At 36.1% G+C, this 23,142-nt stretch overlaps 2 protein-coding genes across 9 annotated transcripts in view; one reads left to right on the top strand and one right to left on the bottom strand.

Annotated features, from left to right (window-relative positions):
• Positions 1-23,142, bottom strand: part of LOC106069490 (uncharacterized) — a 76,069-nt gene that overhangs the window by 7,656 nt on the left and 45,271 nt on the right. For all 8 annotated transcript variants that reach the window (XM_056031774.1, XM_056031780.1, XM_056031779.1 and 5 more), the window contains 4 exons: positions 19,747-19,961; positions 15,370-15,529; positions 12,316-12,372; positions 11,873-11,935 (listed from right to left, as the gene is read on the bottom strand). In XM_056031774.1, coding sequence (XP_055887749.1) covers positions 11,873-11,935; positions 12,316-12,372; positions 15,370-15,529; positions 19,747-19,961 — 495 coding nt within the window. The remainder of the gene's footprint in view (positions 1-11,872; positions 11,936-12,315; positions 12,373-15,369; positions 15,530-19,746; positions 19,962-23,142) is intronic.
• Positions 7,315-10,168, top strand: LOC106053358 (uncharacterized). The gene is made up of 2 exons (XM_056031782.1): positions 7,315-7,520; positions 8,331-10,168. Exons 1-2 carry the CDS (start codon positions 7,440-7,442, stop codon positions 9,087-9,089), a joined length of 840 nt encoding a protein of 279 aa, XP_055887757.1. The 5' UTR covers positions 7,315-7,439; the 3' UTR covers positions 9,090-10,168.

The following is a 23,142-nucleotide window of genomic DNA, read 5'->3' as shown; positions in this document are numbered from 1 at the left end:
CTTTCAAAAATTTAATACTTTCTACAGTGACATTCGTGAGGCCCTTTAGGTGGCCTTACCGGCCCATTTAGGTACTGGCCCACCGGGCATTTGCCTGAATGCCCATATAGCCAGTCCGCCCCTGTCTCTCATTATATAAAGTCTTATCTTCTTATCTTATATAATACAGACGTTACTTCAAAAAAGAAGATGATTACGTCCTACGCGTCATGCATTTAGTCATGCATATTAACCAATGACTTAAATTCTGCCAAGTCACTGGTTTTCCTGGCTAGCTCAGGCAACCCATTCCATGCTCTAATAGCACTAGGGAAGAAGGAGTATTTGTACAAATTTGTCCTAGCATATGGGACGAAGAATGTGCCTTTATCTTTGTGTCTTTCAGAGTATTTTATTAAATTTTGTTTTTGTATTTGAAGATTATGGTTCAGTGTTTTATGTATGATTGCTACTTTACTTTTGAGCCTTCTGTCCTGAAGGCTTTCTAAATTTAGTGATTTTACTAAAGGTGTTACTCTAGTCAAATGAGAATATTCGTTTGTTATGAATCTCACTGCTCTATTTTGTGTCTGTTCCAGTTTCTTAATGTTTTCTTGAGTTGAGGGGTCCCAAACGGAGGATGCATATTCTATTATTGGCCTAACCAAGGTTAGATAACATTTTAGTTTTATGTTCTTATTTGATTTATAGAAATTTCTTTTAATAAATCCTAATGCTTTGTTTGATTTTTTTGTAGTTTCATCAATATGTGGATTCCATGATAGTTTTTCATTTATTATAACACCTAGGTATTTTGCGTTTTTAGTCTGTGTTACTGGTTTGCCATGAATAAGATAAGTGGAATTAATTTGTTTTAGTTTTTTTGTTACTCTTAACAACTGACATTTTTCTGGGTGGAAAGACATGCTCCAATTTGATTCCCATTTCTGTAATTCATCTAATTCTCTTTGTAAAATATCTGTGTCTTGTGTTGTTTTTATTGTTCTATATATTATGCAATCGTCTGCAAATAATCTGACTTTTGTTCCTGAACTAATGCAATTTGGTAAATCATTTATGTAAATTAAAAATAGTAGTGGACCCAAGACTGTTCCTTGAGGTACACCTGAGTTTACTGTTATCGGTGTTGATTTAGAGCCATTTATTATTACAGTTTGTTCTCTCCCTATCAGAAAATCTTTAATCCACTGATGCAGTGGACCATTAATGCCGAAATATTTTAATTTTTTAAGCAAACTATGGTGGTGAACTTTGTCAAAAGCCTTAGAAAAATCTAGTAAGATAGCATCTATTTGTTCACTATTATCTAAACCTTTTGAAAAATCATCAATTAGTCCTATTAGTTGTGTTTCACATGATCTATATTTCCTAAAGCCATGTTGGTATGGTGTGAGGACATTATGTTTGTCTAAGTGGTTTATGATGTTGCTACATATTATGTGTTCTAGGATTTTACATGTGATGCTGGTAAGTGATACTGGTCTGTAGTTTCCTGGGTCAGATTTTTCTCCTTTTTTAAATAGGGGGGTGACATTAGCTTCTTTCCAGTCCTTTGGTACTCTGCCCTGGTTAAGTGAAGCCTGAAAGAGTATTTTGAACACTGGGGCTAGCTCATTGCTTAGTTCTTTGAGTAATCTAGCTGGAATACCATCAGGTCCAGAAGCTTTATTTGGTTTGGTGTTGGCTAATAGTTTTTGAATTCCATTTTCTTGTACTACTATATCTTCTATGTTGTTTACTTGGTTCAAATTCAGTAATATGTCTTTGTCTCCTGGGGCTGAGAATGCTGATGCAAAGTATTTGTTTAGGATGTTTGCTTTAGTTTCATTATCATTATGTATTATGTTATGTTCATCTTTTAATGGCGCTATGCCTGTTGTTTCCATTTTCTTAGACTTAATGTATGACCATAGGTTTTTGTTGTTATCTTTAGATATTACATTGTTTATGTATTCACTCTGCAGCTGTCTGCTTACTTTTTGGGTTAAGTGTTTAATTTTTATATACTTTTTGTAAACTCTTTCTGCATTAGTTTCTTTAAATTTTTTATATAGGTTTACCTTCTGTTTACAAAGCTTCTTTAGTCTATTATTAAACCAGCATTTATTTATTTTGTTTGATGCGTATTTAGTTGGTATATGATTTTTTATAATGCTTTTAAGATGGTTTTTAATGAAATTCCAGAGGTCATCGACTGGTTGGTTAATGTCTTTTTCTAATAAGAATGTTTGTTGAAAGTTTAGTGCAGCTTGGTGTAGTTGTGTCAGGTTACATTTATTCCAGAGTAAGATTTTTCTTTTGGGTTTTGTATTGGCTACTGCTTTTATCTGACTGTGTATTTTTATGATCTCATGGTCTGATAGACCAGGGATAATTTCATAATCAACTACTAATCCAGGTCTGTTGGTTAAGAAGAGATCTAATGTGTTGTTTAATCTAGTTGGCTTTTTAATGATTTGATCTAAACTTAGGTTGTGTAAAGTTTCTATGAAAAGCTCATTTATGTCCTTAAGGTTTTGGTGTTTATCTATGGTTAGTGTTTTCCAATTTATATCAGGTAGGTTGAAATCACCCATAATCCAAAAAACTGCATTTTTATTTGTCTCTTTAAGTGTAGTAATCTGATTACATAGTTCCTGCATGTATTCTAAACTAGAATTTGGTGGTCTGTAAATGCTGCCTATTATTAGGGATGTTGAGGTGGTATTAATTTTACAAAATGTTGATTCTACATTTTTTGAGTTAGGTAAGGTAATTTCTTCTGCTATAAGAGTGTTTTTTATTGCTAAAAGAACTCCTCCATGATTATCAGCCCTATCTTTTCTAAAAATTTCATAATTACTATTGAAAATTTCTGCATTATAAATTTCAAGTCTAAGACACAATCTCAGGCCAGTATTTCTTCAATGCTTTGAAGAACTGTGTTGAGTGTTGGGTATGATTGGAACAAGATGGCAAGTGTAACAACTGATGAAGCTCGATCTTTGACTGAGAAAAACTTTTTTTTAAAGAATATCCCAACCATAAACTCTAAACAGAAAAGTTTGCACAAAGCTGAATGAATTCTCATCATATAATGTCAGAATGGTAACACCAATAAAAACATCGGACTTACGGTCTTAACCACAGGCAGTATAGAAAAGTACTTGTAGATATATAAACTAAATATTCCGATGCATCCGATGGCTTAGCATGGGCAAGGTAATGAGAAGAATATAAATTCTCAAAGAAGAAATGTCCATATTCTTAGAAGGATATTGACTGTGACTTTGAAACTAATATTTCTAATGAAAAGTGGAAGACATTTTATGTTTTTCATGGTAGCTATTGCAATGGGCTGCTTGCTTATGTAATGCATGTTAAATCTTTTCAAACAAGGCTTTCCAATTTCTCCAGGCCAGCAGGGGAAAACAGGTTTTGTCATTTTCCTTTGTTGAAAGGTGAAAATATTTCTAGTGAAATGGTTAATAGTACCAGACTTATTTGGATTCCTTAATTATGGAATTTATGAAGGCAAATTTTAAGACATCAAGAACCAGTTTTCAATACCATGAGCTCGTGATTTAGTGCAGAAGCTGATTCAGCTCCAGAGAACATAACGCCATGCAAATTATAACCTGTAAGAGAAGTTCAAGTCAATACTTCCGCGGTAGCTTAATGGGTGCCAGAAGCTGTATTTCCACACTTTAAAAAAACTTTGCTGCTAAGTTTTAACATTATTTTGGTACACATACATATGTGAACAAGTATTTTTCTTGTGGAAAATAAACAAGTGTAATCACAGGTCGATGGTGAATGACTATAATTTGACAGCAGTCACAAGTATAACAACTAGAAAGCTAGTTCCACAATTCAGGAACATTACGCACGAGTGTAAATAGTTAAATACTTCACATTAAATACAACTGTACATTTGTGGTGAAATGTTGTGATATGAAAAGACAATAGCAAATTGATTTCAGAAATTGCTAACTCTAGTAATTCCTCAATTTGGAATGTGAAAAAAAGGAAAAGTGAATGTATAATACAGTATAAATATGAATTAAAAGACATTATGCAGTTAGCTAGCGTATTTTTCTAAGTTGTAAGTACACACACACACACACACACACACATATATATATATATATATATATATATATATATATATATATATATATATATATATATATATATATATATATATATATATGCGGCCCCCCATTCCCAAAATTTTGTTAAATGCGGCCCTCGATACAAAAAGGTTGCCCACCCCTGGTCTAGTGTCATTCGCACATTGAGTTGGTTCTGAGTTTCTCTTGCATGCACCATAATATTTTATGCGCTGTTTCCAACGATGCGCCCAGTAAACGTCACTACTTCTTGTGCTTTGGCTTGGGACGCCAATTATCTGTTGGAGTTACTGGCGGATCCAGGGGGGGGGGGGCGGTAGGGGCGATCGCCCCCCTCCACTCGGCCGACCCCCCCCCCCCCCAAGGGGAGGGGGCGGACGAATTTAAGTATAGAATTCACACAATTTGTATACGAATTTATTACTTATGTTAATAATATATACTAATTATTTATATTTAAAGCTATTTTTAGATTATTTCGCCCCCCCCCCTAGTATGTTTGTCGATATGGTGGGGTCGAGAGGGGGCGATGGCATCAATTCCGCCCCCCCCCCCTAAACTTTCGAGTGAAGGGGCGGTCCAATTTATATGTAGAAATCACAGTTTGCTAACAGAATCAATTGAATATCTATATGATTAAAAGTTGCTATTGATATTTTAACCGATCTTTATATTATGTCGTTTCCCTGTTGGCCGATGGGGTGGGGATCGAATACCTCTACTGCCCTTCCCACCTAAAACATTTGAGTTGAAGGGGGGGCGGTCCTACTTTTTGGAGAAATCATAGTTTGTGAACAAAATTAGTTGAATTAATATATAAATTTTATATTATGTCGCTCTCCTTCAGGTATTTTTGCCGATTCGGTGGGGAAGGGGGGGGGGGCGATCGCATGTACTGCCCTCCCCACTCTAGCCCTCTGAGTGGGGGAGGGGGCGGTCCTATTTTTATACAGAAATCATTGTATGTGAACAAAATTAGTTGAATATGTATATAATATAAACTACGTGAACCCATTGTATATTATGTCGAACCACACTCCAATCTCAAATTTTATCATTAGTAAATATAAAATAAAAAAAGGGTTGTACCAGGTGGGAGGGGCGATACATGCAATCACCTTCCCCCCATGGGACAAACCAATACTTTTTCTTTTTGTATTATAGTTAAGAAATTACAAAATTAAAAAAATCTGTCACTAATATAATTTATACATGCTATAAAATTAAATTCATATATCGAGTCTCCCCAACCCTATTCTTTAATGCCAAATGCAATCATTAGCAGAAATTATAAAAAAGGAGTGAGAATTAATCATTTTCACTCTATCGCCCCCTCCCCGTTCCAGACAGTGTTTATCTAATTTGACATGAATTTATCATAATTATTTTAATAAAGACTTTGCTTTGAAAAAGTTATAATTCAAACGAAATTTTTCGGTATAAGAGTCACGATTGAGATGAGTTCTAAACCCAGATAATCTTTTCCTAGTCGCCTTTTTATAACCTTTCCTCAATCTGATATTTTTCTAGTTAAATAAGTTTGGGACTATAACTCACAATTTATTCTTCAATCTTATTGAATATTATTTATCGAATAATTTTTTTTCGGCGGCGATCCTCAAAGCCTTAATCTAAAGATGTGAAGTATCTTATCTTTTCAAGGAACAAATTGGTTGTATTTGCAATGTATTAAGTGCCTAAAAATTTATATTAGAATAGTTTTCATCATTATTCGAAAGAAATGAGCTTTAGGTCAGGAGAATGCGTTTCTTCAGTGAACAATGCAAGAAAACGCTTTTCGTGATTGGGCTTCGACCCGAACCCCCTGATGAATAATGACCTATAAATGTCAGGAGAATGCGTTTCTGCAATGAAGAATGGAAGAAAACACTTTTTGCTTCGGGGCTTCGCCCCGAACCCCACTGATAAATAATGAGCTGTAGATGTAGGGAAAATGTGTTTATGCAGTGAACAATGCAAGAAAATGCTTTTTGGGTCGGGCCTAGCCCCGAACCCCACTGATAAATAATGAGCTATAACTGTCAGAAGAATGCGTTTCTGCATTAAAAAATGCAAGAAAATGCTTTTTGCGTCAGGGCTTCGCCCCGAACCCCACTGAGGAATCTTACAGCGCTCCCCCAGACCCCCAAGCTTGCAAGAGAAAGGCCTCAACATGACTTTTTTTTTTCGCCGAAGGTTGAGAAACAATGCTCTATTTGATTCTCATATATATATATATCTATATCTATATCTATATCTATCTATATATATATACTAGACATATGTTACCCGCGACCCGCGGGTCTTTATTTGCGCATTACTGTCGATACACTGACAGTGTTTTGTAAACAATTAAACGAAATAATAATGTAATGAGTAAAGAGAATGTGTCAATGTAAAAATAGTGTGAATGAAGCTATCAAATCAGAATAGCCAATAGGCTTAAATCCATTTGTTCAAATTAAAACATTTGCTGTAGGCCTACATATATTTGATTAAAATTTGAGACGAATAGACTTAATTTTGTATGTTCAAGTGTTACAGTATAAAGTAGATCTTTAGGTAGACACATATCTAAATCTACACTAATCTAGTGGCTTTTATAGAGTTCATTCTGTGTTGCGCATGCGTGACCTTTTTTCATGAATGAATGAATGAATATAGGCCTATCTCAACACGGCTACGCAGCTTTATTTAGCGAACAGCGAACGAATGTATTAAAAATACTTTAGAAAAACAAATTTGAATGTTAATTTGATTAAAATATGAAATGAATGGACAATAAATAGTATGTTTATGTGTTAAAGCATAAAACTATCTTTGCGAAAAGTTCAATAAGAGTTTTAGACCTAGGCCTAGGAATAGACTCAGTAGAGAGATGTGTTAATCACTGTTAATGTGTAACCATTTGGTAATGTCTAATGAAAGGATGTTCACCAGACATTACCCGCGGCCTGCGGGTCTAAGTTTGTGTTTACTAATCTAGTGGATTGGATTTAGATGTATGTTAAACTTAACTAATGATCCTTTCAAGTTTTTTCTCTTTCGCTACGAAAATAAAATTAGGTTTGCGAAAATGGGATTACCCGAAGCCGATACATTCATATCTATTAAAAACAAAAAGAGCGATAGCTTTGTTAAATGAATGGGATTATAAAGTGAACAATTAAACGAAATAATGTTTAGTACGCAATTCATGAATGAATATACGGGTAACGTGGGGCAAAAAGCCCTTCGGGGTAAAAGGCCTTTCTTAATTTTTGTGCGAATGGCTTATTGGATGATTCAAATTAAGACTTCCTGAGATAGCTCACTTCCGTTCTTTTAATGCACGTTGAGCTCTGTTTGGTACCTTGTCAATTTATCGTCATAGATCACTTTGAATTTTTCTACCCATGTCACTATAAGGTAAGGGGTCATTTTTTTTTGTCTGTATTTTTATTATGTGTTATTTTATCCTTAATTGTAAATATTCTTTGCAAAGGATTTTCAATTTAAATCCTTATAGATGTTGCTATACTCTAAAAGCGACATCGTGAAAGTGAATATATTGATCGTGTTAACATCACCTATGTAGGGGTAAAACGCCCATTTGAGTTAGGGGCAGGAAGCCTTTCTTATCGAAATCTGGTAATAAAAGAATCTAGATCTATAAAATCTAGAAAGACTTGTCTTCATTGTCGCTAGATTTAAGATTATTCTAGATTAATCTAGATCTATAATACAAATATTTTTAATATACTCTAGTTTATTATTATTATTATAGATCTACATCTACAAAATTCTAGATCTAAATCTAGACTAGAATCTAAGAATGTATATTAATACAAGTTCAATAGGGTCTAAAATGTAAATTAGAAAAATATATATAATATCTAGATTCTAGATCTATTATAAATAAATCAATAAGAATATTTAAATATTAGTCTAGATCTGGATAATTATATTATAATTATTTATATAGATCTACTTTACTACTATCTATAATAATAGATTTATATTCCGTACAGAATAGTGATTTAGGGTTTGCTAGTCAATCTAGATGAGACAGCAATTAGTATGCGTATTTGTGATCCTTAGATTAGAAAGTAATAGTAAGATCTAGTAGGGCTGTAGATCTAGTCTATAAATTATATATATTTATCTTTTGAGATCCATAAGTTTTAAAGTTTAAAATGTGCACAATTTAATTTTTTTTTCTTTTTTTTTTCATTTCAGAAAATGGTAAGAACTTACTACAGAAAAACGCAAAGGGGCTTGTATGGACAACAAAATTTGACAGAAGCTTTAAAAGCTATCGCTGATGGGATGCCACTTAATACTGTCTCCGAAACATTCAAAATCCCAGCGAAAACATTAAGGCGACACAGAGACACCAAAGTTCAAAATCCTGGATCTCTTGTACTTGGCCGTTATAGAAGTGACTTTAGTAAAGATCAGGATTTGGACCTAGTTGAACTCATTACTAAAATGGAGCAATCCCTCTTTGGACTAAGCACTCTTGATGTGCGTAAATTAGCCTACGAATTCGCTACAAAATTAGGCATTAAGCACAGATTCAACACTGAGGCCAGAATGGCTGGAAGAGATTGGCTTTATGGGTTTTTAACTAGACACCCACGACTGTCAATACGCAAACCTCAGTCTTTCTCTATTTCGAGACTTATTGGATTTAACAGACCGCAAGTCAGTGCTTTCTTCACTATATATATGAATCTTTTAAACTGCCACAATTTTACTCCAGACAAAATCTGGAATATGGATGAAACTGGAATTTCAACAGTACAGAAACCAGTCAAAAATTATTGGCAGCAAAGGAACTCGACAAGTTGGCAGGGTGACAAGTGCAGAGCGTGGTCAGACTGTTACAGTTTTATGTGCCATGAATGCTGCTGGAACATATATTCCTCCAATATTCATATTTCCAAGGAAAAGAATGGTGGATTCCTTGATGAATGGCTGTGTCCCTGCATCTAAAGGATTGTGCACCCCCAGTGGTTGGACAGACAGTGAGTGTTTTATAAACTGGCTGAAACATTTCGCTGCATTTGTAAAACCAAACCCCAATGACAAGCACTTAATTTTGTTAGATGGCCATCACAGCCACAAAACTTTGGAAGCAATCAATTTTGCAAGAGAAAATGGTATAGAACTGCTTACTTTTCCACCCCACTGCACACACAAACTACAACCTTTGGATAGAACATTTTTTAAAAGTCTAAAATCTGCCTACAATGCCTCTTCTGATTCGTGGATGAGTTGCCACAAAGGGCGCAGGATTACGAGCTACGAGGTGGTGTCAATTTTTTCAAAAGCCTATGTAAAGGTAGCGACAATAGAAAAGGCCATGTCGGGGTTCTGTTGCACAGGTTTGTGGCCAGTAGATTCGGACGTTTTCACAGACCGAGACTTTGCCCCATCTAATTTAACAGATGAACCTGCCCCATCTAGTTTAACAGATGAACCACCATGTGAACTCATAGGTAATCAAGATTGCCAGCCCAATGAACAGAGTGACTGCCAGCCCGATGAACCACTCTGTGAACTCCTTTTTAGTAATGAAAATGGCCCGCCTGATGCTGCATCTAACTGTGCTCCTACACAACTCACATCTTATTCAGACAAATGCTCTGAAGGTCCCAGTGCATCTACATCCAAAACCATGTTAGATGAAATTATCGGACCAGTTCGGGCAGCTACGCCAAGGGTCCGAAAAAGAGCTGCAGAAAAGGCGACGTTATTAACTGCCTCGCCTTTTAAAAAGAGACTGGAAGAAAAAAAGATATCGGTACGCGTCTCAAGTAAGGTTGGTGGTGCTGCTTCCCAAACAACAAAAAAGGGGAAAGGAAAGGCAGCAAAGCAAACAGTCCCAGCTGTTATTCCATGTAGTAGCTGCTTTGAAAACTACTATGATGATAATAGTGGGCAAACATGGACACAATGCCAAAATTGCCAACTTTGGTACCAAAATAGCTGCCAAGGCTTGGGGGAAAATTTTGTAGGATCATTTTTTTGCATTGTCTGTGATGATGAATAAATCAAATTACATTTATAATTTATACTTTTAAAATTGTTTGTCAAAATTTATTATTTATGTTTGTGTATACCAAATAGCTCAAGCTAAAATTATTTAAAAACAAAATTCATGTGTTTATATAATTACATACTTTATGATGAAAAACATGGAAATAATTTTTAAAGTTCTTAGTTTTCATTATATTTTATCTTGTTTACAAATTAAATACAAGCCTAAATTTATACATAAAAACAAACATCTACGAAGAGAAGAAAATCTTAATTTGCTTGAACATAATTTTTAATCAATTATCATTATTATTCTTGTGTGCATGGATAAAAAAAAAGAATTTGAAAACAATATTACACATACAAATATATATACACAATAATATATACACCTAAGAGATTTAAAAAACAATTAAATTCTTTATTTACCACAATTTTTGCTTTAGGGGTAAGTGGCCTCTTGGAAGGGCTTTTTGCCCCAAGTGTGGGGTAAAAAGTCCCTTTAAAAAAAAATTAAATTTCATGCAATAATTTTTAAATACATTGAAATAAAATTATTTTTAAAAACTAATTTGTAAATTAGACATATAATACTATTTGAAAACCAAATTTAAGATAAAATTATATTAATAAGCTAGCTTGTACAGCCCATAGAAGTAACATACATACACACCCCTCACATTCTACTTTATAATATAGATATATATATATATATATATATATATATATATATATATATATATATATATATATATATATATATATATATATATGCTGTACGCACGTTTATGCATAGGGTTAGGGTTTACTCGGCGTTAGGGTTAGGGTTTGGAAAAAAAATCGCCCCCCCCCCCCCCAAAGTTCTGGATCCGCTAGTGGTTGAAGTTTTGTTTTGTTGTTCCCAAGTTGCTTAAGTTAAGTTTTATGATACTTTCTTTTTATTTCGTTTGTCATTATAACCATGCTGAGTAGCGATCACAAGGCAATTCTTCTTGTTTAAGGACCCAGCCTTGGTAGTCACATTTTATCTGAGCAGGATCTGTTGTATGTGTATTTGCCCAACATGGCTATTGTGCATAGATCGTATTTTGTTGAGGGCAGCGTGAGCCCGGAGTGTATTGCTGGCATTGTGACTGCGGTGTGCCTTCATGTTCGTTATGTTCTATAGTTTGTACATACGTAGGGCTCACTGAACTATATTAATGTAATAGTAACTACTCTAGATCTGATTGCTATGTATAACATTCATGTCATGTCATATCATTAAACCTTTGTTATGTAAGCGCTTGTTGCTAACTATAATGCGTTAACCATTACTTGTTTAATTAATATATTAAATTTAAAAAAAATAAAAAAGAACAGACTACGTTGGGCATGTCACCTTGAAAGAATGTCAGAGAACAGAAAATTGTATACCGGCAAAAACCAAAAGGCAGGCGCCCAAAGGCAGACCCCGAATGCGATGGATTGATGATGTGGAGGCAGATCTACAACAGCTTGGGGTTAGGACGTGGAGACGAAAGGCTCAGGAGAGATCTGAATAGAGGGATATGTTGAAGCAGGCTAGAGCCCTCCATGGGCCGTAGCGCCAATTGGATGGATGGATGAATTCAATGATAGACTGTCGGGTGTCACAGCATTGTTTGAGAATCACTGTGACATGAAATGAACAGTGTTCAGTACATCAGCTTGTGTTAATCTCAAGTCTAACAAAACGCTAACTATTTCATTCTCACCTTCATTCGCATCATACCCCTGGCACTGATAGTCATCTTTAGGTACTGGTCCTGACATGTACTCTTAAAAATAAAGAAAAAGGTGAGAATTTAAATATACTTGAAGCTAAGTTGAACTTCATTTTGTGAATAGACTATTGCATTGTGTTAAATAAAGTCTATTACTTCCCGTCCACAAAGCGGCGCAGCTAAAGGTGATATTTGCTTTGGTGCTAGAAGAACCAGCGATTTTTCATTTGGCTTTTCTTCGAGAGCTCAATCCAAGGCTTTCTTGGTCACCATCTATCTCCACATGGTACTTACTAAGGCCTACGTCTTCATAGTAGTCAACATTAATGTCCACTGCTTTGATAATCCGTGTAACTACATCTATATCTCGGAGATGGAGGCGACCAGTGCCTGTCGCACTAATAAAATTTTAAATAACAAAATATTTCATTTACCAATTTCTTGAGTCATTGTCCTAGCGTCACTTGCTGTTCTTTCATTGGCCTCGAATTCTGAAATATCGAAAATAAAGATAACAAAATTTAAAAAAAAAGAGAAAAAATCCAAGATGGTATGTGGAGAGAACCTTCAAGTTCCCGTTCAGACTGTAATTCTATAACTCTTCAGATGACTTTTGATAAATGCTTGACTGAGACGGGAGGGTAAAGAGACTATCTCTCATTTCTGTACACTGTACACTGCGAAAAAGTCAGTTTTTCAAGAGCCTAAAGGGCTTCCCCTGCCCTCTACAGGACAGTTATATGAACTATAATGTAAGCATCACAATACAAAGTAGCTAAGACATTTCCCGTAACAGTCAAAAGTAAGGCACCAGTCTCCTTAAAAACAAAACTCTCACACAAGAAGTCACAGAAATACTTGAGAAAAACATAAAAAAATTAATTTATTAAAAATTTATGGGTGGTGCATGGAGTTACTTCTTTAGCACCAATAAATACAATGCTAGCAGTTGACCAAAAGAAGCTAGTTAAAGACAAAGTGAAAATCACAAACCCGTTGGATGGTTTGCGGGTGAATGATGCGTACGGAAATAGGGAAAACCTTCAGTATTATTATTATTTAATCAAATTATCAGAATCCTTTTTTTTTTCTACAAAGACAAAGGAGAAAGAAAATTAATACGAGTTCAAAGGATCTGAATCATTTCGTAGATGGACACTTTCAGAATCACTGTACAGAAAAACATTAACATGCTTAGGTCTAGCACTGAGCCTGGTAGAAAAAGAAAATTATAAGCATCGTAGAAAAGAACACTTTTGAGCCTGGTAGAAAAGAACACTTTGAGCCTGGTAGAAAAGAACATTTTTGAGCCTGGTAGAAAAGAACACTTTTGAGCATGGTAGAAAAGAACACTTGGAGCCTGGTAGAAAAAAATTATGAGCATCGTAGAAAAGAACACTTTTGAGCCTGGTAGAAAAGAACACTTTGAGCCTGGTAGAAAAGAACACTTTGAGCCTGGTAGAAAAGAACACTTTTGAGCCTGGTAGAAAAGAACACATTTGAGCCTGGTAGAAAAGAACACTTTGAGCCAGGTAGAAAAGAACACTTTTTGCCTGGTAGAAAAGAACACTTTTGAGCCTGGTAGAAAAGAACACTTTTGAGTCTGGTAGAACAGAACACTTTTGAGCCTGGTAGAAAAGAACACTTTTGAGCCTGGTAGAAAAGAACACTTTTAAGCCTGGTAGAAAAGAACACTTTGAGCCTGGTAGAAAAGAACACTTTGTGCCTGGTAGAAAAGAACACTTTTGAGCCTGGTAGAAAAGAACACTTTTGAGCCTGGTAGAAAAGAACACTTTGAGCCTGGTAGAAAAGAACACTTTTGAGCCTGGTAGAGCCTAGCTCTAAGCATTCTAGACTCAAGGATCCTGGGCAACGTTTCTCAGCCTCAGCATGGCGCCCGAGTGGAAGATGGCGTAACAGGACACGATTAGACAAAGAGGGAAGCAACCAAGTTGATGTGCTTGAGGACGAGTTCTTTGCACTTGCGGGGATGGAAGAGAGTTCCGACCTCCATGTTGAGGGGGGCGTTTTATTGCTGATACCATCATGGCTTTCTAGTAATGAGAAGGAATATGGACGAACTTCCTCTGGTGCGGTAGGCCTTCGCCATCGACCCTAACCGAAACGACCTTGTGATATGAGCCGTCAATAAAAGGGATATATTCAAATTTACATTTGCTAGTATCCCTTCCAGACAAAACAGCTGTTAAGACAGGCCGATAGAGAAGAACTTCCATGGTTCTAGATTTCCAAGCGTCATCGACTCAACTATTGGGACAATTACAATGAAGAAAAGTCTAACATGGTGGAGCTGAACACTTACGATACGTAGCCTAGGAAAATCTAACATGGTGGAGCTGAACACTTACGATACGTAGCCTAGGAAAATCTAACATGGTGGAGCTGAACACTTACGATACGTAGCCTAGGAAAGACTAACATGGTGGAGCTGAACACTTACGATACGTAGCCTAGGAAAATCTAACATGGTGGAGCTGAACACTTACGATACGTAGCCTAGGAAAATCTAACATGGTGGAGCTGAACACTTACGATACGTAGCCTAGGAAAGTCTAACATGGTGGAGCTGAACACTTACGATACGTAGCCTAGGAAAATCTAACATGGTGGAGCTGAACACTTACGATACGTAGCCTAGGAAAATCTAACATGGTGGAGCTGAACACTTACGATACGTAGCCTAGGAAAATCTAACATGGTGGAGCTGAACACTTACGATACGTAGCCTAGGAAAGTCTAACATGGTGGAGCTGAACACTTACGATACGTAGCCTAGGAAAGTCTAACATGGTGGAGCTGAACACTTACGATACGTAGCCTAGGAAAATCTAACATGGTGGAGCTGAACACTTACGATACGTAGCCTAGGAAAATCTAACATGGTGGAGCTGAACACTTACGATACGTAGCCTAGGAAAATCTAACATGGTGGAGCTGAACACTTACGATACGTAGCCTAGGAAAGTCTAACATGGTGGAGCTGAACACTTACGATACGTAGCCTAGGAAAATCTAACATGGTGGAGCTGAACACTTACGATACGTAGCCTAGGAAAGTCTAACATGGTGGAGCTGAACACTTACGATACGTAGCCTAGGAAAGACTAACATGGTGGAGCTGAACACTTACGATACGTAGCCTAGGAAAGTCTCACATTGAGTTTGGTGGTGCATGACACTAGGTTTGGTAAGACATAAAACTAAATTAGTAACAAAAAGCCACTCTGTGTTAGGGGCCATTACACCAAATTTTAGGTACATTGATAGACCTGATCAGGTTTAGTGCAAGAGTCTAGCAGCAAGACGATTATTTGCTTTATCAGGCTCAGCGATGGCTTCATTAGAAAGGCATTTGTTTTCTTTATCAGGCTCAGTGAAAGGCTCCATCACGTCCTATTGTAGTTTCTGTAAGGATAATATTAAGGCTTCAGATACCAATTTTCTTGTTCCAGTTAATGTATACTTACTTTCATACAGGACGCTATCAATCTCTTGGACTAGATTTTTTAGTTCCCTGCTCCACAGCAGCTTTAAAAACTTTTTCAGAAAGTGATGAGTTTTAGTAATACAATCAAGTAACAGGACATTTCCACTGATATTTCCTTCAGCAGTGCGACAAGCTCGAATCTGATGGAAAAACAGAACCTAGATCATGGCGTGAACATTTTAAAACTTTTTTCTGATAGCTATAACATCAAAGAATATGGAATGGAATGTTCAGAACATTTAGAAATTGATTTGTTCCTATTTTTCAAAGATATATATTTTGTATGGGAATTTTTGTAAAATAACATGTGTCTATAAAAAAATATAAATAAATAACTAGCGGCGTGGTGGTTGAGGTGTCTAAAGTTCAAATTCCGGTGAAGACTGAGATCTTGAACATCGGGATTTTTAGTATGCCCGTGAGCCCATCCAACTCAAACCTTATAAACATTGGGGCAGTCAAAGTAGTTGGTCATTGTGCTGGCCACATAGCAGCCTCGCTAACGGTGTGCCAAGGAAACAGATGGGCTTCGTATCAGATGATGACTCAAGGTCTGGGAGGGGAATTAATCTAACTATTACTAGAGAAATTTTACTGAGAAAAATATTTTCATCGAATTGTCTGTTTAAAGTTGTTCACATTTGAGTTATTTTAAACTATTTATTTCAGAGACTTTTTACAAAGTTTATAGCAACTCACTCCGTCTGTCTGGGTTGAAATTTTATACCTCATATTTGTCCCACTTCCCAATCTCGGATCAAGTTTTATCCTCGCACAATTATTTGTTGTTACCAAGGGTTTTTTTTCCGAGGGGGGGGGGAGGGCGATCCCCCCCCTCATCCCCCCGGCAGAACAAAAATTATATATATATATATATATATATATATATATATATATATATATATATATATATATATATATATATTTATGATGCGTGTGTGTATGTGTGCGTATGTATGTGTGTATTTGTTTGTGTACATAATTCCGACAATACATTCTTTCGAAAGACGTTTATTGTACTCTAGAATAGGTTCTTCCTGGAGCTAGTGGAAAATTGTAGATTACCCGTCTTTGCCAGCAAGGGGGTCTAGGGTAGCGCTGGGAGCCAAGAACCAATTCCGGTATTGAAAGCCAACAAAATGCATTTTCTGAGGTATCTACAGAGCATTATCCTGGTATTAAAAAGTCTTATTTCAAAAACCTTATCTGCTATTCTTACTGACTTAGACACTCCAAACCATCTGGAGGGGTCTTAAACTTAAAAAAAAGCCCTCTGGAGGAGGGGAATTTTTACTCAAAAACCCCTAGCCTTGGCTACACTCAGAACTTTTAGTGTGTAATTTGCTTTTTTTTATATTGAAGAGGTATTTTTCAGCATTAAACCCCACTAAGGGGAAGGTGTATTATTAAAACCCCCTTTGGCTACGCTCATAGCATTTTGAGTGGTATCTTTTCGTTTCAAACCCCTTTCGGCGGGTGGTTTGAACTCAAAACCCCTTTCGGCTTCGCTCATAGATTTTAAAGTGTGTAATTTGCTTTTTTTTTATATTGAAAAGGTATTTTTTAGCTTCAAACCCCACTGGAGGGGAGGGGTGGTAAACTCAAAACCCCCTTTGGATACACTCATAGTATTTAGAGTGCGTAATTTGCTTTTTTATATTGAAGAGATATTTTTTACCTTCAAACCATCTGAAAGGGGTGGGGGGGGGTTAAACTCAAAATTCATTTGGCAATGCTCATAGCATTTTGAGAGCGTAATTTGCTTTTTTGATATCAAAGAGGAGGTTTGTCGTAAATTTTGGAGGGGGTTTTAAAAACAAAATCTTCCTTAGCTGTGTTCTTGGAATTTGTGGATTGTCGGCATTTTTTTTTCAATTTTTTACAGAAGAGGGGGGTTTTAAAATCAAAACCCCCTTGGCTGTGCTGGGACAAGTGATGGTTTAGTATTAAAATCTCACCTAAAATAAACAAAATCAAGTAAAATATCAGTCACTAAATTCCGACACCCCCCTGCCGGAGGGGATTTCATTTCGGGGCGTTTGAACACAACCCTCCCCCCCCCCCCCCACACTGGCTACGCCCATGCCCACCATAACATATTTGTTGTCAGAGATATTATTAATGCGTTGGGTTGACTATGACTTTTATTTCAATGTACAAGACTTACCACTGAGTTACATCCTTTATGACCATTTTTGTTGTTGTTGGGGGTGAGTGTGGGTTAAATGAAAAATTTCCTAAACGGAGGATTAAGTGAAAGACGTCTATTGTTATCTGTTTTGGGCTATTGCAATACTACACATTACTCCACAGTCTAGAGCAGGCATGTCAAACTCGTTAAGGTGTATGGGCCGCATAAAAAAACTTACTATGGCCTGAGGGGCCGCAGCCAAAAATCAGTTGCAAATCAACTTACTCATTTTATGTAAATTAGAAACAATACAATAGAATAAATTAATTAATGGCATACTTGTTCCTTAGCTAGCTAAATTTGTAGTACAATTTGGTAATTAAAATTGACTATGATTGCGCATTTTTTTCTTTATCCTGATGCTTGACATCTTTCTGGGATATAAGTTTATTAATTTCGGGAGGAAGTTTGTTTGCCACTGACACTATTATCACTGACGACAAATTTTGATCAGATAATCTCGAACGGTGAGGTGATTTGTAGCTTTCATTATAGAAAAGAACTGCTTAAGAGATCAGTGCTTGCAAAAATAGCTAGAATTCGGGCAGCAAATTTCCGCAATTCAACGTAAATAACTAAATTTTGACGCAGCCACTTCTTTATACTTCGCTTTCAGCAAAGAATCTAACTGCTATTCTATCACCTCTAGTTGCACATTACCAGCAGCATTTTCAGAAGCAAATGAAAATGGAGATAAAAACAAAAATTCTTGCTCGTATGAAACGAAGTCATGAAAACGGCCAGTGGAAGCATATACTAACGATTCCAGGTGTAAGACATGTTTACCAAATGTTTTAGCCGTATTTAATCCTTTTTAGTTCTTAACACGTTGAGAAGTGAACAAGATTTTCTCTTCATATTTGGTTCATCCACTGTCGTAATTTTGCTTGAAAGCACTTCACATGATCACACGCAGTTGTGACAATTAAGTCTTTACTTTGAAGTTTCAAATTCAAGTCTTGCAGGTGACTAGTGAGATCAATTGCAAATGCCAAATCCTGAACCCATTCGTCAGTATGGAAATGTTCAACAGGTTCACCTTTCATGTTCAGAAACAATACAATTTCTTCACGAAGTACAAAAAATCTCTTCAATTCTTTATGACAGGAGAGCTAGCAAATTTCGTGTCCAATGTCATTCAGAAACATTGAAAATTGGCGATGATTTAAGCCAGGGGCACGAATAAACATGATAGTGACTGAAACCAGTCTTATGACATGTTGGAATTGTAATTGCTTTGTGCGTTATATTTCTTGGTGAATGATGCACTGAAAATGAGCAAATTTAAAATTAGTATTAGTCTTTCTTATTTTTGCAAGTAGCTTTGCATCGAAACCATTTCATAATGGTTAGTGCGCCATCCGTTGTTAGAGTAGCTGGCTTTACCAAAAGTAAATAGTACTGCAATATCACCTGTTATTTCTCAAAAAACATCCTCGCTTGTTGTGGTGTTATCCATAGAACAGAACTCAAGTCGTTCCTCGTGTATGTCAAAATTCCTGTCACAGGCCCTTATGAATATAACCAACTGTGCTACACCCTTTACATCAGATGACTCATGGAGAGCCAATGAAAATAATTCAAAATCTATTTTGTACTTTAATTGTTCACGCGAGCTGATTGACATGTCATTTATTCTATCTGCCACAGTGTTCCTAGTTAACGCTATTACTTTGAATACTTTCCCCTTTTCTAGACAAATTACTTCGGCAGCTTTAACGATACACTGTAAAATCCCTTTCACTAAATGATTTGCTATGGCTTGCAATTCAGTTTGAAAAATGTAGCTGGCTTTCACTGCAGATTCAATCTCGTTGTTCCGTTTAACAAATACTATTTTTCAATTCAAGCAGCTTGTCATCTTTTATTTTCCAGCGTAATAATTTAAAAATATTTTGATTATTTTTGAGGTGGCCAAGCGGGCCGCATGCAAGGTGGTCGCGGGCCGCATGCGGCCCTCGAACACCGTGTTTGACATACCTGGTCTAGAGTCAAGTGTATTGACCATCAAAAATACTTCTTAAACTTTATAGCCAGTGAAAATAAAATAAACCAAAAGTCTCTTATAACTTTTACTGTTCCCCATCTTTGCCAACTTCTTCTAGTGTTTAATTCAAACTACCACATTAACTTCAATTTTAATAATCAATCAGCACATATACAGACCTCTTCCATGTCATTTCTAGTAATTAACTCTCGATGTAAACAGTCCGATAGCCAATCTTCATCACAGTCTATTGAGTTTTTTAATATATTTAGTAAGTTTTCTATCAAATACAGCTCCTGGCGGTGTGCTTCCAGGTCAAGGTCTTGAGTTCTCGATGACAGAACCGTCCATATCAGCTTGTGGTCAGACGATATTGTATCTTCTGTGTCTGTACCTTTAGGAAAATATTTTAGAAAATTTGAAAGAAACTTTAATTTATTATGCATATTGTAAATATCCGTTATATGCACCTATAGTGACCATGCATTACTACAAAGATAGTTGGTTTGATCAAGTTTCTAAATTGTAACTCGTTTGTTTATACACCCTGATATATAAAGTTCTATTTTCTTTAAATGGTGGAAACAAAATAATAATTAAAAGTAAAGAAAAGGAGTCTGTGTTACATAAACTCGTAGGTGGCCCATGCTGGTCAATATTACAATAAACTGCGTCACGATAAACTCATACATAAGAAGCAACGAATTTAAAACCCCAACTCAACTCATCTGAGCTCTTTAGAATGATTTTGTAAAACCTTAATTCGTTTGTAAATTTTTAAAACCATCTAAACGACTTAAACTCTACTAAGTCGTTGACTTTCCTGACTGATTCAGGCAACCCATAGCACTTCAAGATGGCACTGAGAAGAAGGAGCACTTGTACGTATTTGTTCTAGCCTATGGAATACGAAATGTCTCTACCTCTATGACTTTCTGAGTATTTCGGTAGGTTTTGTGTTTTTATTTCTAAATTATGCGTTTTTGTTTTATGTATTACTGCTACTTAATTGGACTGAAGTGTCTCCAAGTTTAATGATGTCAATATCAAAAAGGCAAACTTTCAGCCGATGCAATAGGAGTACGATGAATGTAGGTGTTAACAATTTTCAGATAGCACTTTTGGAATTTCGATTTCAAAGCGTGACACCCAGAATGACAAAACACAGAGACTGCACTGAAAGCAGGGTCGGACTGGCTATATGGGCAAACGGGCAAATGCCCGGTGGGCCGGTACCAAATGGGCCGGTCTGGTCGCGACCAAAGAAAAAAAAATTTCAATGCAGACATTTTAAAAAAAAAAAAGTGACAGCAGCAAGATACAAAGGCCCGAACACGTTTTCTTGTTTTTTTTTTTTTTTTTTTTTTTTTTTTAATTCTTATTATAGTTAATTTTGTTTAAAATTCAACAAGAATATAAAAAAAAAATACACTATACACTGTACGTATTATCATTTGCAAAACGTACTTTCTTCTATGCACGAGCGGCATGGACTTTCTGCTATTTGAAAGAAAAAGTAAGTTTCTTTTTGTTTATTTTCAATAACATAGATCTAAAAATACTACACTTAAGACTTACAAAAAAAATTATTTAATTAAAAAATAAATCTAGATCTAAATCAATTTTTATACTATTATAATTAATGGCAAACTTATGCTTAGTATAAAGTCATTAATGATGAAAATTATTAGAATAATTACAATATGTCATAATAATGTCACATCTGATATTTAATGAAAGGAGATTTATATGTATATATATAATTCTCTTCTTCCCTCAACAGTTTAAACGAGAAGAAGAAGTAAAGGACAGATCACTCTTTTATTTCTGCGGATAGTCCACGAGAAAACAAGGGGGGGGGGGTAGAGAACACGTGGGTATTCTTACGTCGCTACGGATGGCTTCACGCTTGACTGTCAAACCCTGCCGTCTTGATGGAGGTTTGGACTAAAAAGTAAACTATCTTCAACTCTGAAGGAACATCCGAAACATGTGAAACATTTTACAAACAAACATTTTACAAACACTAAATAGCAGGGCCGGAATTAACCATTGTGGGGCCCTATTGGAAACGGATTTCGCTGGGCAAAGTTTGGGTAGGAAGCGGATAATTTGTGAGATTTAAGAGTTTGTAGGCCTATTCGAAAATAAATTCGTCTATGTATTTTATTCATTCTTTACTACGTACAGAATTACTTTACGAGCCTTGCGTATAGCGAAGTCATACAGTATATCATAAAAATTCTGTTTCCTACAAATTATAGCAAGAATTACCAAATGTTTGAATCTTTCTTTGAGAATTGTTGACCTCAAGTAACTATTCATTAGTTTGAGGCGCGAGAAGCTTCTTTCACCAGACTACACAATTACGGCTAATGCATAATGCCGTTTTTATTTATCGCGCGTAGGATTGGCGTTTTCCGTATTGAACGACACCCCAAAATGACAAGTTTTTTTCTATATATTTCCGTATATTTTAAGGACTTTTTCGTATATTTTGCAATTTCGGGAGATTTCCAGGAGCTCCTGGTAAATCGACAGGAGGGCGCGGGAAATCTGTTTTAATAATTTATACACCTTGAATTAGCGCGGGTCCTATGAAAGTGCGGATCCTTTGAAAGTGGGGCCCCACTGTGTTCGCTTAGGTTGCAGTGGCCTAAGACCGGCCTTGCAAAATAGCGGCGTATGCTACGCCGCCAGTTGACTAGTTTTAATAATGGGTAATAATATATTCATATACAAATCGCGTTTTTGAGAATGTACTAGGAGGAAGCAAGAGCTTTTCACATTAATTAAGTAAGTGCTTCTCTAACCGTTCTGCTTTCTCTTATCTTTTAATGGAATGGGTTGCCTGAGTCAGCCAGGAAAAACAATGATTTAGCATATTTTAAGTCACAGATCAACATGCATGACTACATGAAATGCGTAAGACGTAATAATGTTATTTTTTGAAGAAACGTCTGTAATCTATAAGTAATATCAAAAAGCTTCAAACTCATTAGGCTGCTATTGTATTGTTTATAGTTTTCAGACTACATACATGTATAAATAGAATCAAACTTTATATATTTTGTAGAGAATTAGGCGTACACCTATAATAGCCGGGAGGGGAGGGTCTTCAAACCATCACTTGCCTCAGACCTCATTGTCTGAAAGGGAAACTTTACTTACAGCCAACTTAAGCAAACTACAGTCACCAAATTTCATGAGCGTAGCCAAAAGGGCTTTTGTGGTTTCCCTCCCCCCCCCCTTCAATTGAAAAACTAAAGCATTTTACTATTTTTTACCAGCCACTGGACTCCATTGAATAGTAGATTTGGTTTTTGAATTTTTTTAGCGGAAGAGTAGCAGGTTAATTGCACTGTAGATACCTCAGAATATGCGTTTTTAAAGCTTAAAATAACGGAAATTATGCTTGGTTCCGGGGCTTCGCCCCACTGGGGGGAGCTCACAGCGCTCCCCCGGACTTCCTAGCTGCTCTTTGGCGGTGTGTACTGTCTTTCCACTAATTACAGGAAGAGAGTATTCTAGGGTAGAAAAAACGTTTGAAAGAATGAAAGATCAGAATGTAATGA

The sequence above is a fragment of the Biomphalaria glabrata genome, chromosome 6 (genome assembly GCF_947242115.1).
Source record: "Biomphalaria glabrata chromosome 6, xgBioGlab47.1, whole genome shotgun sequence".
Taxonomy (NCBI): domain Eukaryota; kingdom Metazoa; phylum Mollusca; class Gastropoda; family Planorbidae; genus Biomphalaria; species Biomphalaria glabrata.
This window is presented reverse-complemented; position numbering and strand designations above follow the sequence as displayed.